At 43.1% G+C, this 24,009-nt stretch overlaps 1 protein-coding gene across 3 annotated transcripts in view; it reads right to left on the bottom strand.

Annotated features, from left to right (window-relative positions):
* LOC134531852 (protein RCC2 homolog) overlaps positions 1–22,863 on the bottom strand; it is a 52,988-nt gene extending 30,125 nt beyond the window's left edge. Inside the window, exons 1-5 of one of the 3 annotated variants that reach the window (XM_063367841.1) lie at positions 22,517–22,607; positions 19,063–19,193; positions 16,684–16,771; positions 12,092–12,320; positions 7,766–7,897 (exon numbers count right to left, since the gene is read on the bottom strand). In XM_063367841.1, coding sequence (XP_063223911.1) covers positions 7,766–7,897; positions 12,092–12,293 — 334 coding nt within the window. In that variant the 5' untranslated portion in view covers positions 12,294–12,320; positions 16,684–16,771; positions 19,063–19,193; positions 22,517–22,607. Of the gene's footprint in view, positions 1–7,765; positions 7,898–12,091; positions 12,321–16,683; positions 16,772–19,062; positions 19,194–22,516 lie in introns of all 3 variants that reach the window. The other 2 variants (XM_063367842.1, XM_063367840.1) reach the window with 2 other exon arrangements.
* Positions 22,864–24,009: the final 1,146 nt, after the last annotated feature.

Here is a 24,009-nt window from a genome sequence, read left to right as displayed (position 1 = left end):
GTCACTAATTTTTATATATTTTTAATGTTTATCTGTAATTTACTCAACTTTCGCCGGGGCACGGAGTCGTAGAATACAGTAACGGTAATTGTGTTGGCGCGAAGGGCGCCATGTTGCCACCTGCGAGCGATGAGCTCAGCCCAGTCGATCTTCATCACTGACCGAGAGCAGACGCGCCAGCACCCCGGGGACTTCAACCTTTGTTCTGCACTGACCAAGTAATTCTGTCTCGTTAAGTATTTCTGAATCTCTTTCGCTCGTCATCCTCGGGGCAGCTCTCGGTCAGCGGACTGTTTAATTAATTAATTGTCTCAGTCGAGTTTCTTTCATCACCGTGTAATAAGTAAACTTTGCAGCATGGCCACGTGTGTGGACCATGCCTTCACCTAAACCGATTCGTGCCTCAGGCTTTTTTAACCGTGTAATGTGTAACGTGTAACGGGCGTGTAGAGAGACGTGTTAGTGAAATTAAATCTGGAGAATAAATATAAAGTGAGTACTTATTTAATCACGTGGTGAGTGAGTCTAGGAGTGTGGCGTGCCCGACGCCTAGAGCGGGCCAGGTCTGGGTAGCTAGGATAGAAAGGGCTGGTAACTCGTCCCCACTTGGGCTACGTCACGCCCTGAGTGAGAGACTCCGCCGGGTCCACGTGCCCTTCCACGTGGTGGCGCCCATAGTTAACATCTCGAAATCACCGGCAATGCGCGATCAGCCCTCAAATGGCGCCCAAGAACGTGGGGCGAGTTACATCTTCCGCGAAAACCAGACCTGTACGAGCGTGTGAGATAGGCGGTTGTTACGCGGAGCGCGCGGAACTAAAGTTCGCGCTGGAACTATTGTTCGCGCGGAGCGCATAGCGGGACTCTGGCGCGCCGGCCACGTGACCAGCCGGGCGCGCGCTTCCAGGAATTCGCTGCGAGCAGCCAGGTGGCCGCATTCCTCGCGACAACAGCAGCCGGGCCTGGTCAGTGTGTGTGTGTACCGCCATCCGCGTCGCGTCGCGTAGCGAAGGGAAGAGGGGCAATCGACCGGCCTCACCACCACACGACCATGTCGGACAACCACGGACTTGACAAAAATCCGGGCGCGATTAAGGCAAGTGAGTTGTTTCAAAAGAATAGCTTATATTGTGTTATGTGCGCGCGACCGCGCCAGGTGAGCGGGACGGCGATTTCTTCGTGGACGGACACGTGCGTGTGCGTAGGACAGTATGAAGCGCAGCCGAACCACGAGCAGGCAGAACGGGCGGATCAGTTTGAGGCGGGACACGGGAAGTGCACGGATGCGGAGTGTGAGGGCAAGACGCGGGAGGGAGGCTGGTGCCGGAACTGTCGCGCGTTCAAGCACACGGCGTGTTTCGCGAAGTCCGAAATAATCTCCTTTCAAGACGGGTGGTACACGTGCCAGTGGTGCCACCACGTGAGAATAGCGGGCCCGTCAGGCCGCAGCCCGGTGAGAGACGCCGCCGACACACCACGGAGCAGGGTACCTCTCATAGGACACGTGGAGCTACCGGAATTTGCGGGCAGAACCAGCGACGATCCGCGGAGATTTGTACACGCGTGTCGGGAACGCCTGAATCGCTACGGAGTGCCGGAGTGTGAGTGGGCGAACAGGGTGAGCACCGCGCTCAAAGGCGACGCCAAGACGTGGTGGCAGATCGTCCAGGAGTATGACATGCCGTGGACCGAGTTCGCGAGATTGTTCGAGGCCAGATTCGCGGACGTGAAGACAGAGATGAGAGTGCGGACGGAGCTGTATTGTCTCGAGCAAGGCGCGACGGAGGCGGCGGAGGCGTTTATCATGAAAAAAATACGTCTGTACAAGCGGCTGTTTCCCGGAGAAGAACCTACCGGAGTGCTGGAGCGGGTAGTTGAGCTGATGCGCCCGGAATTTCGCCCGTATTTACGCCCGATGACGCGGCGTCCGGCAGAGGAGTTCGTCCAACAGGCGCGCGTCTTAGAGCAGGACCTACGAGCTGTCAGACCGACCAGGATCCACGCCACCCTGAGCACCAAGCAGGAAGACACGACGCCCGCCGACACCAAGGCGCTGGTGCCCTACACGGCGCCCACCCGAGACCAAGCTAGGCGCGACGAACCCGGACCGAGCGGCCACGCGCAGCTGGCATGGCGGAGACGGACTACCGGCGGCAGCCCACCACCTCAGTGCCACACGTGTCCACCAGGCACGTTCCATTGGCACGAGAACTGCCCGGTGAGGAACAAGTTCCGGCCTGACTTCGCGGCGCAGCAGCCGTCGGGAAACGGACGGCAGGGGGCGGCGCGCTAAGACAGCCCACCTCCCCCGCCTCACCTAACAACAACAGACCTACGGCGGCGGGGCCTCTCCTGGGTCAAGTGGGAGCGGCGGAGGCCGACCTGTTGCGCATTCCGGTAGTTGTCAACGGGCGCGCAGTCCACGCGCTTGTTGACACCGCCGCCAGCCACAACTGTGTGGCGGCACGCGTGATTGGCCGTGACAACTTCGAGTACCACCCGGGCCAACTCCAGCTGGCTACCACGGGGGACGCCTGCTACACCCAGGGCGTCGCGACGCTGGAGGTGGACGTGCGGGACCAACGGTCCGTCACGACGGCGCTGGTGGTGGAGCAGTTACGTGATGACGTCATTCTGGGGCTACCCTGGCTCTACGAGCAGCACGCAGCCATCGACATCCGGGCCGGCTGCGTCCACGTCGGCACCCAGGGGCGGCGGACCATCCACGGGCTGGGTAAGCCTACTCCACCAGCAGTAAACCAGGTCAGTCTCGACGAGTTCCAGCACGGAGTTCCCCCCGAGTTTCGTGCTACCATCCAGCAGGTCCTCGATCATCAGTGTAATGTGTTTGCGTCCGCGGACCCGCTGAAACGTACCACCATAGCTGAGCATGCCATCCCGACCCATCCTCACGAGCCAATGTTTATCCCACCCGGTAGCTACGGCCACGTTGGTAAACAGACCATCCTAGACCAGGTTCAGGACATGTTGCATGACGGGATAATTGAGCCTAGCGAAAGTCCGTATAATTTCCAGGTCGTGTTGGCAGAAAAAAAAGACGGGAAACTACGCTTCTGTGTCAATTTCAAACCTATCAATAGAGTGACAATTAATGCCCCACCCCCCCTGCTGAACATAGCCGACACACTTTCAGGCCTGGGTAACGCCAAGATATTTTCTTCCCTCGACCTAAAATCTGGGTATTGGCAGGTGCCGATACGTCCGGCGGACCGACCCAAGACGGCGTTCACAGCCCCAGACGGGCGGAGATTTCAGTTTTGCGCGATGCCATTCGGCCTACAGGACGCCCCCGCTACCTTCCAAGGGATGATGACACGGGTCTTAGACAACTACTCGGGCAAGTTTGCGGCCGCGTATCTGGACGACATAATTGTTTGGTCTCAGACGTGGGAAGAACATGCGCATCATTTAGCATTAGTCTTGGAACGCCTGGCGAGCCATGGTCTGACATGCAATCGCGAAAAATGCCACCTGGGGACCACAGAACTAGATTTCCTGGGCTTAGTGGTTAACGCGGACGGAAACCGACCCACGGAAAAACAGCTGAGTGTAATTATCAACAAGGAGCCCCCACGCACGCGCAAGCAACTGCAAAAGTTCTTGGGGCTAGCTAACTGGCTGCGAGCCTTCGTCCCAGAGTTCTCGGTAGTAGCGGCGCCGATGACAGAACAGCTGTCACCCAAACGTCCGTTCAGGTGGACCGTGGAAGCCCAGAACGCTTTTGACGAGCTAAAACGCAGATTTCAACAGTGCCACTTACTCGCGCGGCTGGACCCAGGCAGACCCCTGATCGTACAAACAGACGCGAGCGAGAAGGGCATCGGGGCCATCCTGTTACAACTCGGCGACGACGGCGAGCCTCGGGTGATTGAATATGCAAGCGCCAAGTTCGGCGACGTCGAGCAGCGGTATAGCGTGAACGAGCGTGAGTGTCTAGGCGTAGTTTGGGCCCTCAGACGCTACCGCCCACACCTGGAGGGGCAGAAATTCGTACTGAGAACTGACAGCCAATGTCTCAAATGGCTGGCCACGATGCAGGGGCGACGTTCGAAGCTGACGCGTTGGGCCATGCTTCTACAGGCCTTAGATTTCGAAGTCGAGCATGTACCGGGAAAACAGAACGAACTAGCGGACGAGCTGTCGCGAGATCCGGACGTCACCGTCACAGCCTGTGACGATGCGGAGTGGGAGGAGCTTTTGCCACCACCCAGCGGGCGCATACCCAGGACCCCGCGCACCCCGACAACCCAAGCCGCACTGTGTGCCCTAAACCTTAACGTCACACCGACATTACAGCCAGGCGCGGAGCTTGATGACTTAGACGCCTACGTGCGAGCGGCCCAACTCACGGACACAGACACACAGGAGATCGTGCGCCGTTGCGGGAGCGGAGAATGTGAAGGCTACCGTGTATTGGACGGGACACTGCAGGCGCGACCTAAGGGGACAGCTGGCCAATGGCGGACGTTCGCGCCAGCCGCCACCCGCCGGGAGGTGTTTGACATGTATCACGTGAACAGGCTAGCCGGACACCCCGGCGCAGACCAGACGCGACGCGATCTGCGGGAACAGTTCTACTGGCCAGGGGTAAACAAGTTTGTACGGGACTGCGTGAGGAGATGTAAACATTGCCAGAGGCACAAGGCGCGCCGCACCGACGGGACAGCCCAGCAGGTACCCAGGCAGCCCACCGAGCCATTCCATACAGTCGCCATAGACCTAATGGGACCATATCCCCGCACGCCCCGAGGGAAAAGATTTTTGTTGGTGGTGACAGACTGCTACACGCGTTGGGTGGAGGCCTACCCCCTGGCGAACATCCGCGCCGGCACCATTGCACGCAGCCTGGAAACGGAGTTTTTTCCTAGGTGGGGGTACCCCCGGGTCCTGTTGTCGGACAATGCCACCCAATTTGTCGGGCGCCGGTGGGCGCAGCTGGGGAGAAAATGGCGGGTAATCCTACACACCACCCCCGTGTACCACCCCCGCGCGAACCCCACGGAACGACGCAACCAAGAGGTGAAGGTTCAACTGCGGTTGAGGCTCGCGGATGACCACGCCCAATGGGACACGCACATCCCGGACGTTCTGTACTGCATCCGGCGACGGGTGAACGCGGCAACCGGCGAAACACCAGCCACCATGGTCCAGGGGCGGAACCTCACCCTCCCCGGGGAATATCACGTGCGGCAACAACAAACGGACCCGGACGTAGAGAGCCCCGAAGGACGCCTGAGGCGATTGGCCGAGACGCACGATAGGGCGCGACGTAACCAGGCAGCTTACCAAGCACAACGCACACCCGAGACGACCCGCCCGCCCCCTGAACTGAAACCAGGCCAGCTGGTTTACGCGAGGCTCCACCCCCTCTCCTCCGGCCGACGCAACTTCTGCGCCGGCCTGGCGCCAAAGTGGTTTGGCCCGGTGGCGGTGGTCAAGGCGGGGCCCACGGCGGTCGTGATAAAGTTACCCTCAGGCCGGGCCGCGAAATATCACCGGGACGATGTGCGCTTGGCACAGGAAGAGACGGAGGCGGCGGACGAGGCGGAGACGGGGCAGGAAGAGACGGAGGCGGCGGACGAGGCGGAGACGGGGCAGGAAGAGACGGAGGCGGCGGACGGGGCGGAAGAGACGGAAACGAGACGTGACGGAGCAGGGACGCGGCAGGAAGAGACGGAGGCGGCGGACGAGGCGGAGACGGGGCAGGAAGAGACGGAGGCGGCGGGCGGGGCGGAAGAGACGGGAACGAGACGTGACGGAGCAGGGACGCGGCAGAGAGAGACGGAGGCGGCGGACGAGACAGACGGGAGGGCGGCCGCACAGCTGGTCACGTCCACCCCAACAGACGGGGGCGGGTTCAGAGGCTTCCCGGACCTGGGGGCGGGACAGGCGACGCCCCTCGCAGTCACAGATGTCCGGCCGAGGCGGCTGTTCGAAGACTCGGGGAGTGACGTCTCGCCTTTCAGGGGATTTCTCAGGGACACGCCCGGAGTGACGGAGGGCCAGTCGACATCCCAACCACTGATAAGGTGGCCGGAGGAAGTAGAGAGTAGGCCGGGTTCGCCGGACGAGCCATTATGGCCGCTGCATTACTCGTTGGCAGACTCCACGTTCAGGGTGACAGTAACCGAACCGCAGGAAGACGAAACACCGCGGGAAGAGAGGGGAGACCGGGCGTCACAAGACCCAGTTCCGGCTCCGCGATACACGCTACGACCCCGAGGGATCGCGAGGAAGCACAGCTGTTGTTGATAAGGGGGCGACCACGCCCACAGGCGACCCAGCGGAAACGTCGACATGACCGGCTATTCGAGGGGGGGGCAATTGACGTCAGCCGGGGCTACGCCCCATGAGCCTAGTCAGTCTCCGTTTCCTCAACATTCCTCTCCCCTTCCCCGGCATTTGTACCGCCATGTACGTAGTCGTGTGTTTGAATTGCGCGCCACGAACTACCACAAGAGGGCGCTTAGAAGCAGTGCGGCGATCCCTAAAATTGCTATGTTAATATTAATTGTAAGCCTTTTTGTTGTTTTCATCCATCTTCGCCCCAGTGCTGTGTAGTTTACTTGTGTTTCTTTAATTTAAATAAGTTACCTTAAATAACTATAGACGTTGCCCGGGCGGACCCGAACAGGCACGGACTTGGACGAGGATAGGAATGCTTTTATATGAATTATCATTAAATAAGTAAATAGTAACAAACTTTCCATTGTCACTAATTTTTATATATTTTTAATGTTTATCTGTAATTTACTCAACTTTCGCCGGGGCACGGAGTCGTAGAATACAGTAACGGTAATTGTGTTGGCGCGAAGGGCGCCATGTTGCCACCTGCGAGCGATGAGCTCAGCCCAGTCGATCTTCATCACTGACCGAGAGCAGACGCGCCAGCACCCCGGGGACTTCAACCTTTGTTCTGCACTGACCAAGTAATTCTGTCTCGTTAAGTATTTCTGAATCTCTTTCGCTCGTCATCCTCGGGGCAGCTCTCGGTCAGCGGACTGTTTAATTAATTAATTGTCTCAGTCGAGTTTCTTTCATCACCGTGTAATAAGTAAACTTTGCAGCATGGCCACGTGTGTGGACCATGCCTTCACCTAAACCGATTCGTGCCTCAGGCTTTTTTAACCGTGTAATGTGTAACGTGTAACGGGCGTGTAGAGAGACGTGTTAGTGAAATTAAATCTGGAGAATAAATATAAAGTGAGTACTTATTTAATCACGTGGTGAGTGAGTCTAGGAGTGTGGCGTGCCCGACGCCTAGAGCGGGCCAGGTCTGGGTAGCTAGGATAGAAAGGGCTGGTAACTCGTCCCCACTTGGGCTACGTCACGCCCTGAGTGAGAGACTCCGCCGGGTCCACGTGCCCTTCCACGTGGTGGCGCCCATAGTTAACATCTCGAAATCACCGGCAATGCGCGATCAGCCCTCAGTGCTGATGGCTCAACACACAACAAAGTAAAGAACTAATATGTAAAAATTCAAAGGGTTTATTTGTAAGATTATTTTTCAAACATTAGTTTTTATTTTTCCCCCCATACAAAAAAAACTTTAGCCTGTGATTATCTTAAAAACTTAGCACGGCCACAAGTCAATCAAAGAACGTTTGTACCAGTACGAAGAACTGCTCCCAATGCAATGCAACATCTGCAAACATTTTACAGCGTGTTGTCGGAAAAGCAGCCATCGGGAATGAAGCACAGCAAAAGAAAACTCAACCACGGTCCCGAGAATCGGGCACCTCACCAGTGAGAATGAGGGTGTGGTTCCGACCACACGCAGCACTCATGATGTTGTGTTCCTTCAGAGCTTCGATCAAGGTCGGGACGTCGCGTCGCTTGGTGTCTCCGTGCCCCAGCTGGCCCTTCTCGTTGCGACCTGGAACAACGATAACCATTCACGGAGACACCCTCACCTCAAATACATGTCTTCACAAAAAATTATGACGATAAGTAACTTAAGTCAGAGGTAGGTTAGGTTATGTCGGCTACATTAATGAAACGTAAATTTCAATTGAAGGGGCAAGTGGATGAAGGTGTTATGTTAAAAAAACTATTGTTTTGAGAAAAAGGCTCCGAAAGTAATTTGTTTGCTACTTGCTTATGTGTACATAGCACCTTTATCATGTTATTTTTGAAGTTGGAGGGAAGGTGTCTTTACCATTACATAGAAGGCATCATAACATCTTCATCCCTGGACTTAGTGCAATTTTTCAAAAAATGTAACATAACACCTTCAATTTTAACAAAGATTTTACGTACTAACATAAAACCAAACTTAACCAACCTTCAACTTAGTTACTATTCGACTTATTTCCCAAAAGTTGTGACTCTACACTTTTACCAAAATAGGTATTACAAATGTATCATTGTTTCTTAACATTTTCATTATTTCACAAAGCTTGAACCAAAATACATAGGAATTACATAGCTTTCTACCAAATAAAAGCTCATAGGTTTTCGATACCTTGCCACAGATGATACAGCATGAATCTGATAGCCATCACAACTTAATTGTATGAACAAAACTAATTGCCTTGAAAGACATCCTGATGATGTAAAGTCTACAAACATTGACAAAATAACAGATTAATATGACAGTATTATGTTTAACAGTTTGTTCAGTTACAGTGAAATGAAGCTGGTGTGCACATGGGTGTCTTCATGGTCACTTCACTTGAACCATAAAATAGACATACAACACACATATGCATACAATCATACACAAAGCAAGAGGCATACATAGAAGGGGGGGGGAGGGGGGAATGGGTAATACAGCACTGGAAATCATAAACAATCTACCATTTGAACCAAGAAAAGGAAATGACTGAAAGAAAACAACATGCAACATAGTTTTATCCAACACCCCCTACCCAAAATGAAACTGTATGTACGCTCCTGCACACAGCTATATGTACACACATAGAAGCATACACAATTTATTTTCTTTCTGATCAATACAAATTCTACAATTACATCACTTTAACAACTAATTATCGCAAAAAGTTATAGTAAATCTAATAAAAAACAATTCAGTAAATCTTAACCAAAAAAAAAAACTACTCATAACATCTACTAATTTTCAAAGGCCCAATGAATGAATAAATCTTACAATGAAAACAAGAGTAGGCTAATATTTCTGTTGTGTTTGCAACAACCCAGGTTACTTACCCTCTCCACGTCCTAAATAAGATATTAAAGATTTATAATATTTTACAATCAGAAATAATAATTGGTTAGAATTTCTATCAACATGTAAAGAACACCTGTTTGTTCTTTTAAGAGGTATTAGTGCATTTGCAACATGTTATATGAACCTAGGGTATATTTGAAGTAGCTTGGCTTCTGGATTGTAGCCGCGTCCAAGGCAAATGTCACCGACGTTTCGGTCGACATTGCAGTCGCCATCATCAGGGTAGAGTTACCTACTGTAGGCAGATGATGGCGAGTGTAGTCGACCGAAACATCGGTGATATATTCGCCTTGGACGCGGCTACAACCCAGAAGCCAAGGTTGGTTTACTTTACTATGAAATTGTCTTTTGAAGAATTTGATTACTCAATAAAGTTTTTATGTGCTTTCAAACTATTTTTGCCACTGTTATTTGTTTTAAGAATTACTAATGCAATACTTTTGCAATATGTATAAACATGAGAGACAGACAGATGTAGGTATTTGGTATGTGGGAAATTAGATCACATAATGCATCTTGTGAGTGAAACAAAGGATCATGGTCCATTTTCACGTCTGAAAAGTGTTTTATCATTAGTCCAAAATGTAAGCTGATCTGTTATTGGTTGTTGATGGCATCACGAGTGGAGTTCTTTGTCCCAGTGAACAAGAAGCTGTAGGCGTAGGTTGCTATGTTAGTTTGTACGTACTTGGGCAACTGCGAAAGTAGGTGTGATGAGTGGCAACTCTCCAAATTAATATATTAATATTGTGAAGTGAGGAATTTCACACCTGTGGTCCATGCCACACGGTTTTTAACCTTATTTATAACAGATAATTGGAATTCTGACCACAGGCACCTTCTAGTAAATCTGATGCCACGCTGAGCAGAAAGTGGTCTTTCTGCCATTTGCACCACGCTGGATTTTTGTCAACGAACTGTAAGTAAATACAGTGCGCAAGTGAGGAACCAATGTGTGTGAGAAGTTTGAGCAGCACATTTTTTTTTAAATGTAAATGTCGCAGAATTGCGACCATGTTTAATGTGTGATAAAGTAAAAAAATATATATATCTACAATATTTATTTTTGAATTCTTTTATTTTTGCAAAACCTTTTTCTAAGTAAACAGACTTCACTCTGGAAAATAATGTTAGTTAGTACACATGCACAGAATACCAAACATAGACAAATTCAACACAGAGATCCGAGGCCAAGCACAAATGAACCAAAGCTGTTATTAAGGTTTATGCCTCAATATATTTGGCAGTATCAAATTGGTATTCTTAGATAGTAAATTTAATAGGTTTATTTTGATGTAAGCTTCAACACGGAAATCAATGAGTAAGATCATAGAATTTGTATGGCTTCCCTTAAGACTGCAATGAAAACTATTATTAAAACACCAAACGGCTACTTAAACATACCAAAATTCTATAACTTAAAATTAAAATTTACTCACATCAAAAACTTTTCATAATGAGCAAGGTTTTCAACAAATATAAATACTAAACCAGCTATGAGCTAAACCAACAACTGTTGCCAACTTGTTGTGTCTGGCAAAATAAACATGTTCCAAAGAGGAAACTAATTTCTCCATTGAAATTTTTTAAATCCCTACTAATATTATGAATGAGAAAGTATGTTTGTTGATTCTTCCTTCTGTCACGCAGCAACGGAGCATTGGATCGACATGATTTTTTTGCATAGGGATAGTTTATGGGTCTGAGAGTGACAACTTTTTATTCCTGAAAAATTCACGGTTCCTGTGGAATAGATCTAGAGCATAATTTTGTAAATTACCTCTTCATGCCAAAATGGCTGAATCAAGTGCAATACAAACAGCCAGCGTTTCTCTATGTCTTTCACGTGGTCATATAGTAAGGTCTGGCAACTTCTTATCCTTCTCTTTGGCAAGACTCGTCCACTTAGTGGAGCTCGCGGCGGCCTAGCTAACTAACAGCTCTAATAACAGTTTATTTTTGAATTTCCTCAATAGATGGCGTTGCCTTGAATATAAAACGTGCTTTTGTTTGGTGTGTCCGTCACGTCTTGTCTAAGAGTTACCTGCCTTCCCACAAACTGAAAGTTGGCATCCCGTTTTTGCTGCTGCATAACCTTGATACACCAAGATTGGGCAATGGTTGTACATTACATAGCTCGTGAGAAACACACTAGAGTATCTAAAGGAGAGTGTGTGTTGATTACCCACATCCCAATAATTTACCATTACAATTTAAGAGGCTGCCATTCCTGCTAAAGTTAGCATTTGCAATGACAATAAGTCCCACTGCCAAACACTGAAATTGGCAGGATTCATTTGAGCACTCCATGCTTCTTGCATGATGAGCTCTATGTCGGTTGTTCCAGAGTACTAAGTGCCCAAAACTTAAACATACAGGTGGAATATAATAATTCATGCAATGGTGCCTACAGAAATAAATTGCATTTAATTAAGAGTGAGAAACAATATAAACTCTGCAACTCTACCATGTCAATGATGTGCAAAAATGCATTACAAATCATTCTTAACTATTTTTTTATATAATAATTAGTTTCCCTTCTATATTCATTCCTCTCTGGGTCCAATCCTTAAGTCCATGCAGACGAAGTTGCGGGCATAAGCATGTTATAAAATCAGATAGGTATTTAATGCATACAAAAAAAAAGCATACGAATAACCACTTTAAAAAAATGTCTTTCTTAAACTGTTTTGTTATAAATTAAATTATGCACCTGACAATTTTGTGTGTCTATTTCTAAAGTAAAAATGTTTGTAATTAATCACATGCTTTCTTAAAATGGTAAGATACCAGCAATACCCTGAAATCGCGCAAGCGAAACCGCGGGTTGGTGGCTCACAGATGAAATGAGTAATCATGGGAGGAGAACGAGGCTCCTACCGAAGCTCATGGCCTTGCCGGCCTCCGTGATGACGATGCTGTGCGAGCTCGTGCAGCCAGAGGCCACCAGTCGCACGCGCACCCCGTTCAGCGACCCCAGGCGGTGCGGCGACCAGAGGTTCCTGCCCGTGCCGCCCTTCACCCCTTTCGGGGGGGCCTTGCGGCCGATCAGGTCCCAGTTGGTGCCTCCGCTGATCAGCATCAGGCCACAGTCGTCCGACTTGGCCACCTGCGCAGCCAAACACCCTGTTCTCGCCTCCTGCATCACTAACTACAGCACATTTGGGGCACGGCCAAACTGAACACCAATATTGTTTTAACAGGAATAAAAAATTTAAAATGTTAACTGACATAGAACATGACACACTATTCCAGTATCAATACTCGGACCAAACAAAAATGCCGGTAGCACAGCAGCACCATCTGGCAGCCAAAATCCATAATCCATTGATACAGAATGCGCCGAACCATAAAAAGCTAGATTAAAAACCGTTCGCTGTAGACGACCATTTCAGGTTTCAATTGAACTTTCAGAGATCATTCACCAATGATGTAAATGAAAATATTTTTTTTAGAATATTGTTATCCTATTGAGTTTAGATATCATTTTTTAAATTCTGTAAACATTTTCCATCTGTAATCATTCAAGTTCTACAAGCCTTGAGTCTCTGCTGTTCCCTTATTTTAAAGAAAATTCCATGACATTCATTTTGAATTGCACTTGATTATGTTTTACAAAAGCACTTTTTTGTTAAATCCAAAATAATTTTTTATGTAACTATTAAAAAATGTAACGTATTTTATAAATAAAAAAAATAATGTTTCTTATAATTTTATAAACTTTTCATTGTGAAACACTCATAGAGTGGGATATTCAATGGGATCAAGAGCTATGGAGCATGCAGCGACAAACATTAAATCTGAGGGCACAGCTCGTGACCAGACAGCTTATCTGACCAGATGGGTGGCACTGCACACAGAACCCTGATACCCTGGCACAACAAGCCGACGCCACCATGCAGAGCCATACTGCCTCCCATGATGCAAAGGCACTGCTGAGACTTGTTACACTGCCCCGCCAAAGGTGGCCTCTTATCATACGCAGCTTGTCAGCATGTGATTATTAGTTACTTATGTACATATTTCAAGTGTATGTTATTTTTTGTGATTGTTCCGCATCATGCATCCACGTTAAACCCTTGATCCTGATGGCATGATCCTGTACACATTCATCCTGTAGCACGTGATTCTCACTGTTTCAATTCAGTCCACTGAAAAATCATGGCAAAAAAACCCAAAAACAAACAGATATCAGAATTGTGTAAATTTTTTCTTTAGTATTCAACTTAAAATCATAATTATTGTTAATTCACAAGTTTTTGATGTGTCCAGGATATTTCGGAGTACTATATTAAAACAGCAAGATGCAACTTTTACTGTTATTTTTTGTGTTCATATTTGAGAATTTTAATATTACAGCATTATAAAAAAAATAATCTAATTAAAAGTTAATGTCATGTTCCCATTTGTGATTGTGCTTGAGCAAATTTCTTCAGTTTGCATCACTCTAAGTGACCATCAGCAAGCAGTGATGATTTGCTGCTGACCAGCAAATCAACGGAAAAAACTTTACCAATACTGCCAGCAATGCTCTGCCCTACCGATCTGCAGTTACCTTTTGACCAGATACAGGCATAATCTCATTTCATGAACTGTTCTATTATGGAATGACCATTTTTGCTGTTACACCACAGTGTTTGGAACACCCAATGACGATCACTGAAACCTTCAGAAAGAACTGACTAAGATAGTGGTTAATAACAATCATCTCAGATTGACTTACTATGAGCAAACTTTATGTACAATATTAATGTAAACAGATGCAAAAATTATAGAATGTTTTAAAATATTAAAGTATTAAAAATTATACTTTTTATTATTAAAACCACCTGCTATGCGAAATACTCATATATTTTAGTTTAATACTTTTCCAACATTGTCTATAATAGACCTCTATTTTTATTAAGAGACATATTTATATTCTAAACTGTTTGGTATTATAATAAAATTTCAGTACAAATTTTTCAGTAACTATTAAAATTCAACAGACGAGCCAGCCGACCAGAGTCAACCACTTGCTCGCTGACACAAGTGATTGTCTCATACAAAATAGAAATAAATGCACCTGATATTTTTTCGACTCTGTTGGTGTCGGTTGCCACAAATAGAAAAAATAGGAAATTCAGCTCATGAGAGCGAGATTATGTAAGCCTAGCTTGTGTTAGTGCAATGGGTAATTGTTTCCAGTAGGGGCACCACTATGAATAAAAATTATTAAACACCCAAAAATATATTTATTCAGTTTATTGTTTTATTTCTAATCATTCTGTGGAGGCACATTGTGATATTTCAAGAACTTCATAATTATTAACCGTTTCAACATTCAACTGTGGAATGCGGATACCACCATTTTCTAGTCCTGGTAAATGCTGAATAATAATACTACTTTTCCAGCCACATGTGAAAGATGGTATTTTCGTGTTAAGGGTTGGTGTAAAATTTTTGTAATTAACTATACATTGTTACTATATATTGTTATGATTTTAATAATTTTTAAGTGGGAAGAACTGGGTTCGTATAGGGGTAGCCCAATTATTTTTTTTATTGCACAGTTTTATTGACTGCTAATGTTTACAACACTAATACATAATCTTACTTAAAGTGCCTACTAATCAATTACTCGCACTCAGTATCGAGTCCTTACACACCGCACACCTCGCTGGGCCGCAACCCTCGCGCAACTCTCGCCGCTGCACTCCTCATGGACCTCCGTCGCCGAACTCTCGTCGTACTCCTTCGCCGCAGTTGCACTTCCCTTTGCTGAGAATTCGCTCGACGCTTTGCTCGGAACTTCGCTCGGGACTCTCGCCGCATCCGCGACACTCTCGCCACCCAAAAAACTACCCTCGCCGAGGAGCTCACTCCAAATCGCCCAGCAACTTTCGCGGATGCCAACATCCACGCTTATATAGACCCTGGCGCTCTTATAGAAGTGACGAGCGCGGCTGGGGGGCCAGTTGCGTCATCCCGCGCCGACCGAAGCGGCGAGAAGGGCATCGGCAGCTCGCGCGAACGCCCGCGGAATTCCCAAAGGCTGTCCGGTGCCGAGGCAGGGTGTAGTGCAGGAGCGGAGAGGAGGGGTGGTAGCGACGACCCTTGTAATTTGGCCAGGCACGCGTGGCATGTTTTACGTTAATGGATGGCCGCCAACCAACTCCGAACGTAGCATCGCTGTCTGGTCTCTCGCGTTCGTAACATTATATATAAATATAATTTTTTGACAATGTAATTTATGTTGTGCTTTAATACATAGCCAAGACAGTTTTCCATAAGAGATTGAAACTGATTCTATTGTCGCTGCCCTACTGTTTTCTTGATAATAGCTGCAACTTGATCCCGCGGCTCACCAGAGATCCTTAGGAATATAGCGTAGCTTAGACTATGTACTTCCTAAAAGACAGGGTTTTTATTATCAGTACGTTACGACAGAGCCAATTCTGTTTTCCACCCAAATTGGTTTCCCATTTCAAGTAAAGACTGCTTAATGATCACTTGAAATTAAAAACAAATATTAGAGTGGAAACAGTCTTAGCCTGGCCATAACGTACTGACATTTAGGTCCCTGTTTTTTGAAAACAGTCTCGGCTACAATATGCTTCTAAGGATATCTGGAGAACCTCAGGATCAAATTGCAGCTAGTACCAAGAAAACAGTAGGGTGGCTAGAACAATCATGGCAATCTCTCATAAGAAACAAGTCTTAGCTACACTATTAAAGCACAACATAAATTTACATCACTATATTAAAATTACATATAATATTTAAAATAATATTACACCAACCCTAAAAAAAAAAATACCTTTTTTATCACATGTGGCTGGTCAACGTTTACCAGGACTCAAGCATGACGGCAGCTGTATTACTGCACAGGAGACCATTAAAATAGTTAATTGTGAATTTCTTTAACTATAACACTGCCCTCCACAGAATGATTAGAAATAAAACAGGAAACTCAATAAACCCTTAGGTAATACTTAGACATAGCAACTTTTTAAAACAAAAAAAAAAATTGAAAAACATGGTTTTCACACACTTCACAGAATTTACCCTGAAGGGATGGTTTCTTAATTTGTAATAGTTGGTGAAAAATAAGTTTGTAGCTTACCTTGCTATACCAGCATCAGACGTAACGGCTTCATGGAATGAAAAGTAAAATATGTTTTTCAAGTACTAGAGACATCACTAAATTTACCCTGAAAATGTGGTTTCTAAATTCCTACTGTTTGTGGGGGGAAGAGCCAAAATTTTACAGCTTACATTACAATACCTGTGTTTTTACACTTCCGCCGTCATTCATTGTTTACCTGCGATTGTGTATCTCTCTGTTTAGCACAATGATAGGCAACTATGGAGAATAAATAAATATGCTAATTCTTTTGTTTCATATATATTGAAGTTTATCCCTGGATCCTCCAGGTTTGATCCTGATAGCATGATCCTGTTGGCTTGATCCTGTGGTACATGATGCTTACTGTTTTAGTTCAGTACGTCAAAAGATCCTGTTGGCTTGATCCTGTGGTACATGATGCTTGCTGTTTTAATTCAGTACGTCAGAAGATCCTGTAGGTGATTCCACGTCAAATCAGCACACACATTCTACCTGACCCTCTTAGAGTTCAATGATTTCTGGTTTACAGCTTATGTACATTAAGTAAATAAAGAATTAATTTTTTGTCTGATTTTTTGAGTATTATTTAAAATTAATTTACAAAATAACACAAATTTTGCATGTTACTGATCTACAAAAATATTTTTCATTTGGTAACGGTTGATGTTAGAAAGCTCAAATTGTTCCCAGTTTAAAGCTTTTTTAATAGATTTTCATATGACATACAACTTGATAGGGGTTGCTTCATTAAAAATTATCAAAAAAAAATGATTAAAAGCTCCAAATTTTAATTTTCTGAAAAAGTGACAATATTAATTTTTTTTTTAAATTCCCAAAAATTGGTTATCTTATTATTTTATGTAGTAAATATAATTTTGGGATCATAATGGGTCATGAAATATAAGGCATAAATTTATGGTATACGTTAAAAACAGGCATTTAAAAGTACCAATTTTTAACCACTCTAATGTATGAATATTGATGTTTTAAGTACTCACATACAAAGACATATATAAAAATTTTAACTTTAACTTTTAATTAGGCTGCTAACCAGTTCTAACAGGCAGAATTTACATAAATAATGGTAGTAGGCTAACCTGAGACTATGTATAGTCTCTTTCATGGCTCTCTCACAGATTTTGGCAATAAAAAAAGAGAAAAATAATACATGCATCATCTAAGCGTGTTTGACATATTTGCCAGTGTTTATCAATGTTATGTATCATATGTGTCAAACATACATCACCATATCTTTAGAGCAGTTTTATGTCTGACTGCATTGTGTTTTTAAATTGGAAGCAAAAAAAAAGCACAAGAGAAGTGATTACTTAACCATTAGGTATGTGAAGTATGATGAACTAAATAACACCAGTCAAAAGTGACATAAGTAATGCAATCTGTAGGCAGAGAGAGTAGTTTAACTGAGCTGACTGGATGCAGATAGTATAAATTCCTCAACTTCAAGGGAAGTTAGACAGATATGGTAAATTATATTTCCTAACAGAATCATTTTACTTTGGAAGGTATATCGGTGGTAATATGAGTCACTCCATCTAGAAAGCCCCTCCCTAGATAACAAGCACAGATATGTGTGTCATCACCTCCACTAAAATTCTGAATGTGGCTTAGTCTGCTGCTAGCATTTGTCCCAAGTGATCAGTTTCTTAAAGTGGTTAATGTTGAAAGAGTATAATTTGGAAGGGTACAGTTTGGTGCTAATGTGAGGCTAACAGTTGGCTTGTTCTAATGAAAAAGTTCCAGGTACTTTAATATAATTGATTATAGACCCTGTTACCTATGAAGGTAACTTGTGTATAGGAATTTTACTAGCATTTTTCTTGACTGTTATATTTAAAAGACTTTAAGCCTAAAATGGAAACTGGTGATGTGTATGCTTTATCCAGAATTGCAAAAGTTTGTGACACTTGCAGAAAATAAATAGGTAAAATGAAAAACGTTAATTAAGTTTTTGACAATTTAGATCAAGGACCAACCAGGCCGTGTTTTCAAACTCTGCAACAGATCCGGATGTGTTCTTTCCTTCACAAGTTTTGAAAGCTCTCAACAGTTCTCTTCAAGAAATAGGAGAATCTCTGAGAATCTCCTGTTGACAGGATTAAAGTGGGATACACAAAATATTCAACAGAAAAGGTGAGGAAAATATTATTGAGTACAGGAGATTCCAACCATGATACTGAATTTGGAGATGATATAATTTTAGGAAACCTAAAAACTTGTTCCAAAGTTGCACTAGTAGAAATAAAATGCTTATGATACTAAATCTTTTGCCCATGGAAACTTGGAGTGTATGTAGAACAATGAGGGAGTTTAAAGCTTCACGTTACATGGTTTGCCAAGCCAAACAGCTTCTAAAAGAAAAGGTAATTTTATTAACTCCAAATTAAAGGCCTGGCAAAAGCCTCTCAAATGAGTCAATAAAAATAGTAAGGTGTTTTTATGAAAGGGATGAAGTCAGCAGGGCTATGTCTGGAATGAAAAACTGTGTTTCATTGAAAGGTTGTAATGGACAAAAGATTCACGTGCCTAGATGCCTGATACTTTATAATCTACAGGAGGCGTACTGCCTATTCAAAGAAAAATTTCCGTCCTTAAAGTTGGATTTTAAAAATTTGCTGAGTTACGGCCAAAAAACTGCATCATAGCTGGTCAGAGTAGTGCACATTCTGTATGTGTGTGTACACTCATCAGTACCTAACACCGATGATTGAAAACTCCAGATTACCTTAATTTACAAATGGGTAAATAAAATCCTTCAAGCACTGTCTAGCAAAAGTGATGTACAGCCCAGGAACTATTGACTGTTATTTGGGTGACTATGCATGCTGCCTTGGAACTGCAGTTCTCAAACAGCAACTGGAAAAAAAACATTTGAAGAGAACATAATTGAAACTGTAACTTATTGTCAGAGGATTTCTGTAGATAAGTGCAACTTAGAAACAACACAGAAAACTGTCTCAGACTTTGTCAATTCATTTTATGATTAAGTCTCACTCAGTTTTGCTATGCATTATTTCATTGCAAAGCAACAAAATTGATTCATGAATTACATAAAAGAATTTGTCACTTTCAAGAGTTGGCTGTGGACTTCTCAGAGAATTATTCATTTGTGGTTCAGGACGAAGCCCAGGGATATAAATGGACTAATGACCAATAAATTGTGCATCCATTTGTGGTGTATTACAAGGACTTTGAAGGGAAAATCAAAAACCTGAGCTTTGTTGTGATTTCTGACTGGAACATAACACTGTTGCTGCCTATCTGTTTAAGAAGAAACTTTTAAACTTTCCAAAGCAGACATTAAAGAGAACTCGCACAAATATATTCTATTTTTCAGATGGGTATGGTGCATAGTATAAAAACAAGAAGAACTCTCTAAACTTGTGCCACCACACGAAAGACTTTCTTATTGATGCAGAATGGCATTTTTCAGCATCAGCACATGGGAAAGGACCATGTGATGGTATTGGAGGCACCGTTAAGAGATTGGAAGCACGTCCAAGTCTTCAAAAGCCATGGGAAGACCAGATAATGACCCCAAGAAGACTCTTTGATTAGGCAAAAGAAAACATTTTGGGTATATACTTTTCCTTTGCTACATAAGAACAGTACACTGCAACAGAAGAATTCTTGACAAATATGTTAAGCTCTTCAAGTACCATTCCTGGTACCACGAAACTAAATGTTTTTATACCAATAAAGGGTAAAATGAAAGTTTTAGCAAAATCTTTTTCTTTTGCTGAAACCTGCATTGAGTATTCTATGGCATCTAAAGACATACTGGTTCTAAGTGAGATATCTGGTTACACAGTAGCAGTTTACAGCGACAGATGGTGGCTGGCTTATGTTTTGACAAAAGACGAAAAGGCAGATGGAGTCAAACTGACATTTTAACACCCTGCAGGACCATCTCCATCGTTCTCTTATTCCACAGCGTCTGACATTCTCTGGATTTCATCAGCAGACATTCTGTGCAAGGTTCACCCAGTCACTACAACCAGCCAAACATACAAATTTTCTGACAACGAAGCACAGAAAGCCACTCAGATTTTTCAATGATTCAAGGCACAATGAAGGCACTTCAATATTGAAACTCAGGTTCGCCTACTTTTATCAGTAATGTTAGTGCTACCTGTTAGAATTGGTTAGCAGCAAACATTTTTGCTATTTAATACCTGCTGTTAGTGTATACTACAGATTTATGCCTATCTCACGAACCCATTATGATCCCAAAATGATTTTTATTTCATAAAATAAGAATAGTACAACCAATTTTTTTTAATTAAATTTTTTTTTAAATTGTCACTTTTTGTGAAAACCAATTTTAGAGTTTTCATTCATATTTTTTTGGTATTTTCTAAAGAAACAACCCCAATCAAATTGTATGTCATATGAAAACCCTTTAAAATAGGACCAATTTGAGCTTTCTAACATTAACTGTTACAGAATGACAAATATTTTTGTAGATCAGAAACATGCAAAATTTGTTTTTTGTATTTTTTGTAAATTATTTTTAAAAAATCCACACACTCAAAAATATAATAAAATTAATTAATTTACTTCATGTACCTAAGCTATAAACCAAAAATCATTGAAATCTAAGAGGATCAGGTGAAATTTAAATTATAACTGTGCTAATTTGGTATGGAATGACCCCTATACATAAAATAAATACTGTCATATAATGAATTATGATCATAAGTTCAATAAAAAGGACTTTTTTTAACCTACAATCATAATTCTTAATTCTGTCATGTGCAGATTCTTCCGACAAACTGAACTAAAACAGTAAGCATCATATACCACAGGATCAAGCCAACAGGACCATGCCATCATGATTTTTTGACATACTTAACTAAAACAGCAAGCATCATGTATCACAGGAACAAGCCAACAGGATCATGCCACCAGGATCAAGCCTTCAAAATCCAGGGATAAACTGGAAACATGAAACACCAGCCGTATGAAACACAAAATATATGATGGCTGTAATAAAATAATTCCTTGGAAAGACTGCCAAATTCAATGTGTCAGCCAATTCAGTGCACAGAACGTATTCCTCAAAGAAAAAGAACGTTAACAATTCTATTCAAATTTTTGCCTCCCATTTGACTCGTCCGTTAGGTGACTAAAAATAGTACATACTTAAAATGCAATGTAAAAAAACAGACATTTCGTAATACTATCATTTATTCTCATAAAACAAACCAGAATTATAAGCATTAAAAATTCCTTCCAAATGCAATACAATTATTATTTACAAATTTCATTACTACAACTCCACCTACATTGACTAAAATTCTCTAAACAAAATTTTTTAAAAAACCCACACTGGTAAATAATGCAAGACAGCGATTGAGTGGATAAAAAGGTATTCTAATGTAAGCTGTAAACTGTTATTTTTTCACAAACCAGTAGGAATTATGGAATCTTCCTTTTTAAGGTTAATTCAGGAATGTCTGAATTATATGAAAAACACATATTTAATTTTTCACGGGTAAACAATAAATTGTGGCAGCACCGTAGAAACACAGGTATTGTAATGTAAGATATAAAAATTTATTTTTTTCACAAACATTTGTCATTCTAAAAAGCCACTCTGTCAAAGTATTACCAATCATTTTTTGGATATTGATATATTTTCTTTAAAATGGTGCCCTTACACTAACCATGTTTAGATCATAATAATGCCAATAAATATTAGCAAAATAAATTGCCATATTACCATTTACAGACAGTAAGCACTGCACACTGTCAGCTAATTATTTCAGGACTTTGAATACTATAACTACACATTTTCATTCAAAAATCACTGTCAATCCAAATAAGCAATTTAATTTTATATATCTTCAAGTCCCAGTCACATGAAAACCTATGTTCAGTAATTCAATTTTTCACAAAAGTAAAAATAAAAGGAAACAATAATGAAAGTTAAAGAAAATTTACAAAACCCGCATCACAGATATATCTCAAATATTCGCACTTTTAATAAGACCGTTATTGTTTCGTGATACGTATGCAATTGTATTTTAATGTAAAATATTAAAATTAAGTAAGCAGTTACGTATTTGTGATGCGAAACTGAACCATTGCCAAAATACATTATATTATTGAAAATATGAAATAAAAAAGAAAATTACACCAAATGAAATCTGGCGAAATATTTCGTATTTACTCACCGTTTCCTCATTAGCATTTTCTTCGGCCTCTGTCAACTCGTCCTGGCTACCGTTAGCATTTTTAGCAGAGGATGCTACTGAATTTTCACCATCATCCTCGTTTTCAACGGTCTTCTCTTCAATATCATCAACTTTTTGCTGTTTGTTCTGGGCCTCATTGTCAACATTCAGAGCTTTTCGCTTTGCAGACATATTTACACGCTAAAACTTTTAACATTAAGCACCTATAAACAGTTCTATCGATCGTCTTCTTTTAACCCACTTTATTGTCCTCGCTTTTTTAATTTACTTTTCAAAAAAAACTTGCTACACACAAAGAGGGAGAAAAAACATATACCAAAGAGTATGAAAATAAATTCTTTATAAATCTGTCATGTAGAGTAACAAAATATATAGAAAAGCATTTGCCTAATACGAAATATGCCAAAACAAATAAAGATGGTGTATTATTAACATGAAATGGTGAATTTAAAAACTCAAATATAAAGCGAGATGGGAATTATTTTATGTCTAAACAATTTGTTACATTTTATTTATTATGTTTGGTGTTTGTAAATAACTATACGACAAAATACAAAATATATATTATATAATACATCTTTAAAATATTTATATTTTATTCCATATTGCAATTAAGTCAATACTAGATTAAAAAAAAAACATTCGCACGCACATACAACTACCCTGCTCGCTCTATCGTAAAATCGTTCTCATTGCCTTAACTTCCCTAATTACAAAACACATTTCAATTTCCAACTTACAAACATTAAATTGCCATCGACCAAATATATAGCTCGGATCCTAGGATAAACCTAGTTTTATTTCTAATGTGTTAGAGATCTGCAATTTACCAAGGGAATAAAGGGGAATAGACCAGCCCAAATAAACATACATTACGTCCTTATTGTAATACAAGAGTAAACTCTTGTTTCTCACCTCTAGTATTCGCAAAATGTAAGTTCTTTATAATCAGTTCTCATTGGCCCCATGCCCGGCCTCAAATCAGTGAAGTTTAACCGAACTCACCTCTTCGCTTCAGTGTAATGTTAGTCACTGCGCGTTCACGGGCTTCGCCTGTTCATTTGTAGTTGATGGTGATGTCATCCCGACCATTGCCTCTAAGCCCATGCTCCGCACCGCTAGTACCAGATCCCGTTTTCAGAGCGCAGCCCTAGCCCAGCGGGAATGAGTCAGGCGAGCGCATCGGGCGTGACCCCACGAGACTCAAATAAACTTCAGGGCACGGAACCCCAGGTGCTCGACCCCATAAAACTATCGTACTAGGGACTTAAAGGGAACGAATAAATGAAATGTCGGAGTGGGCGCCACCCCGTGATATGGGCACATGGACCAGGCGGAGACTCCCTTCAGGGCGTGACGTGACCCGTGTAAGGATAGGCCCGGTTCCCTTAGCAAACGATATCGTACCAGTGGGCTCTTAAGGCGTCCCACACGCCTCGTGGTTCAGGTGCAGGGACACGTGGTCACTCGAC

Source organism: Bacillus rossius, chromosome 5 (assembly GCF_032445375.1).
Source record: "Bacillus rossius redtenbacheri isolate Brsri chromosome 5, Brsri_v3, whole genome shotgun sequence".
Lineage (NCBI taxonomy): Eukaryota > Metazoa > Arthropoda > Insecta > Phasmatodea > Bacillidae > Bacillus > Bacillus rossius.
The sequence above is the reverse complement of the archived record's forward strand: the minus strand, read 5'-3'. Positions and strand labels throughout refer to the sequence as shown.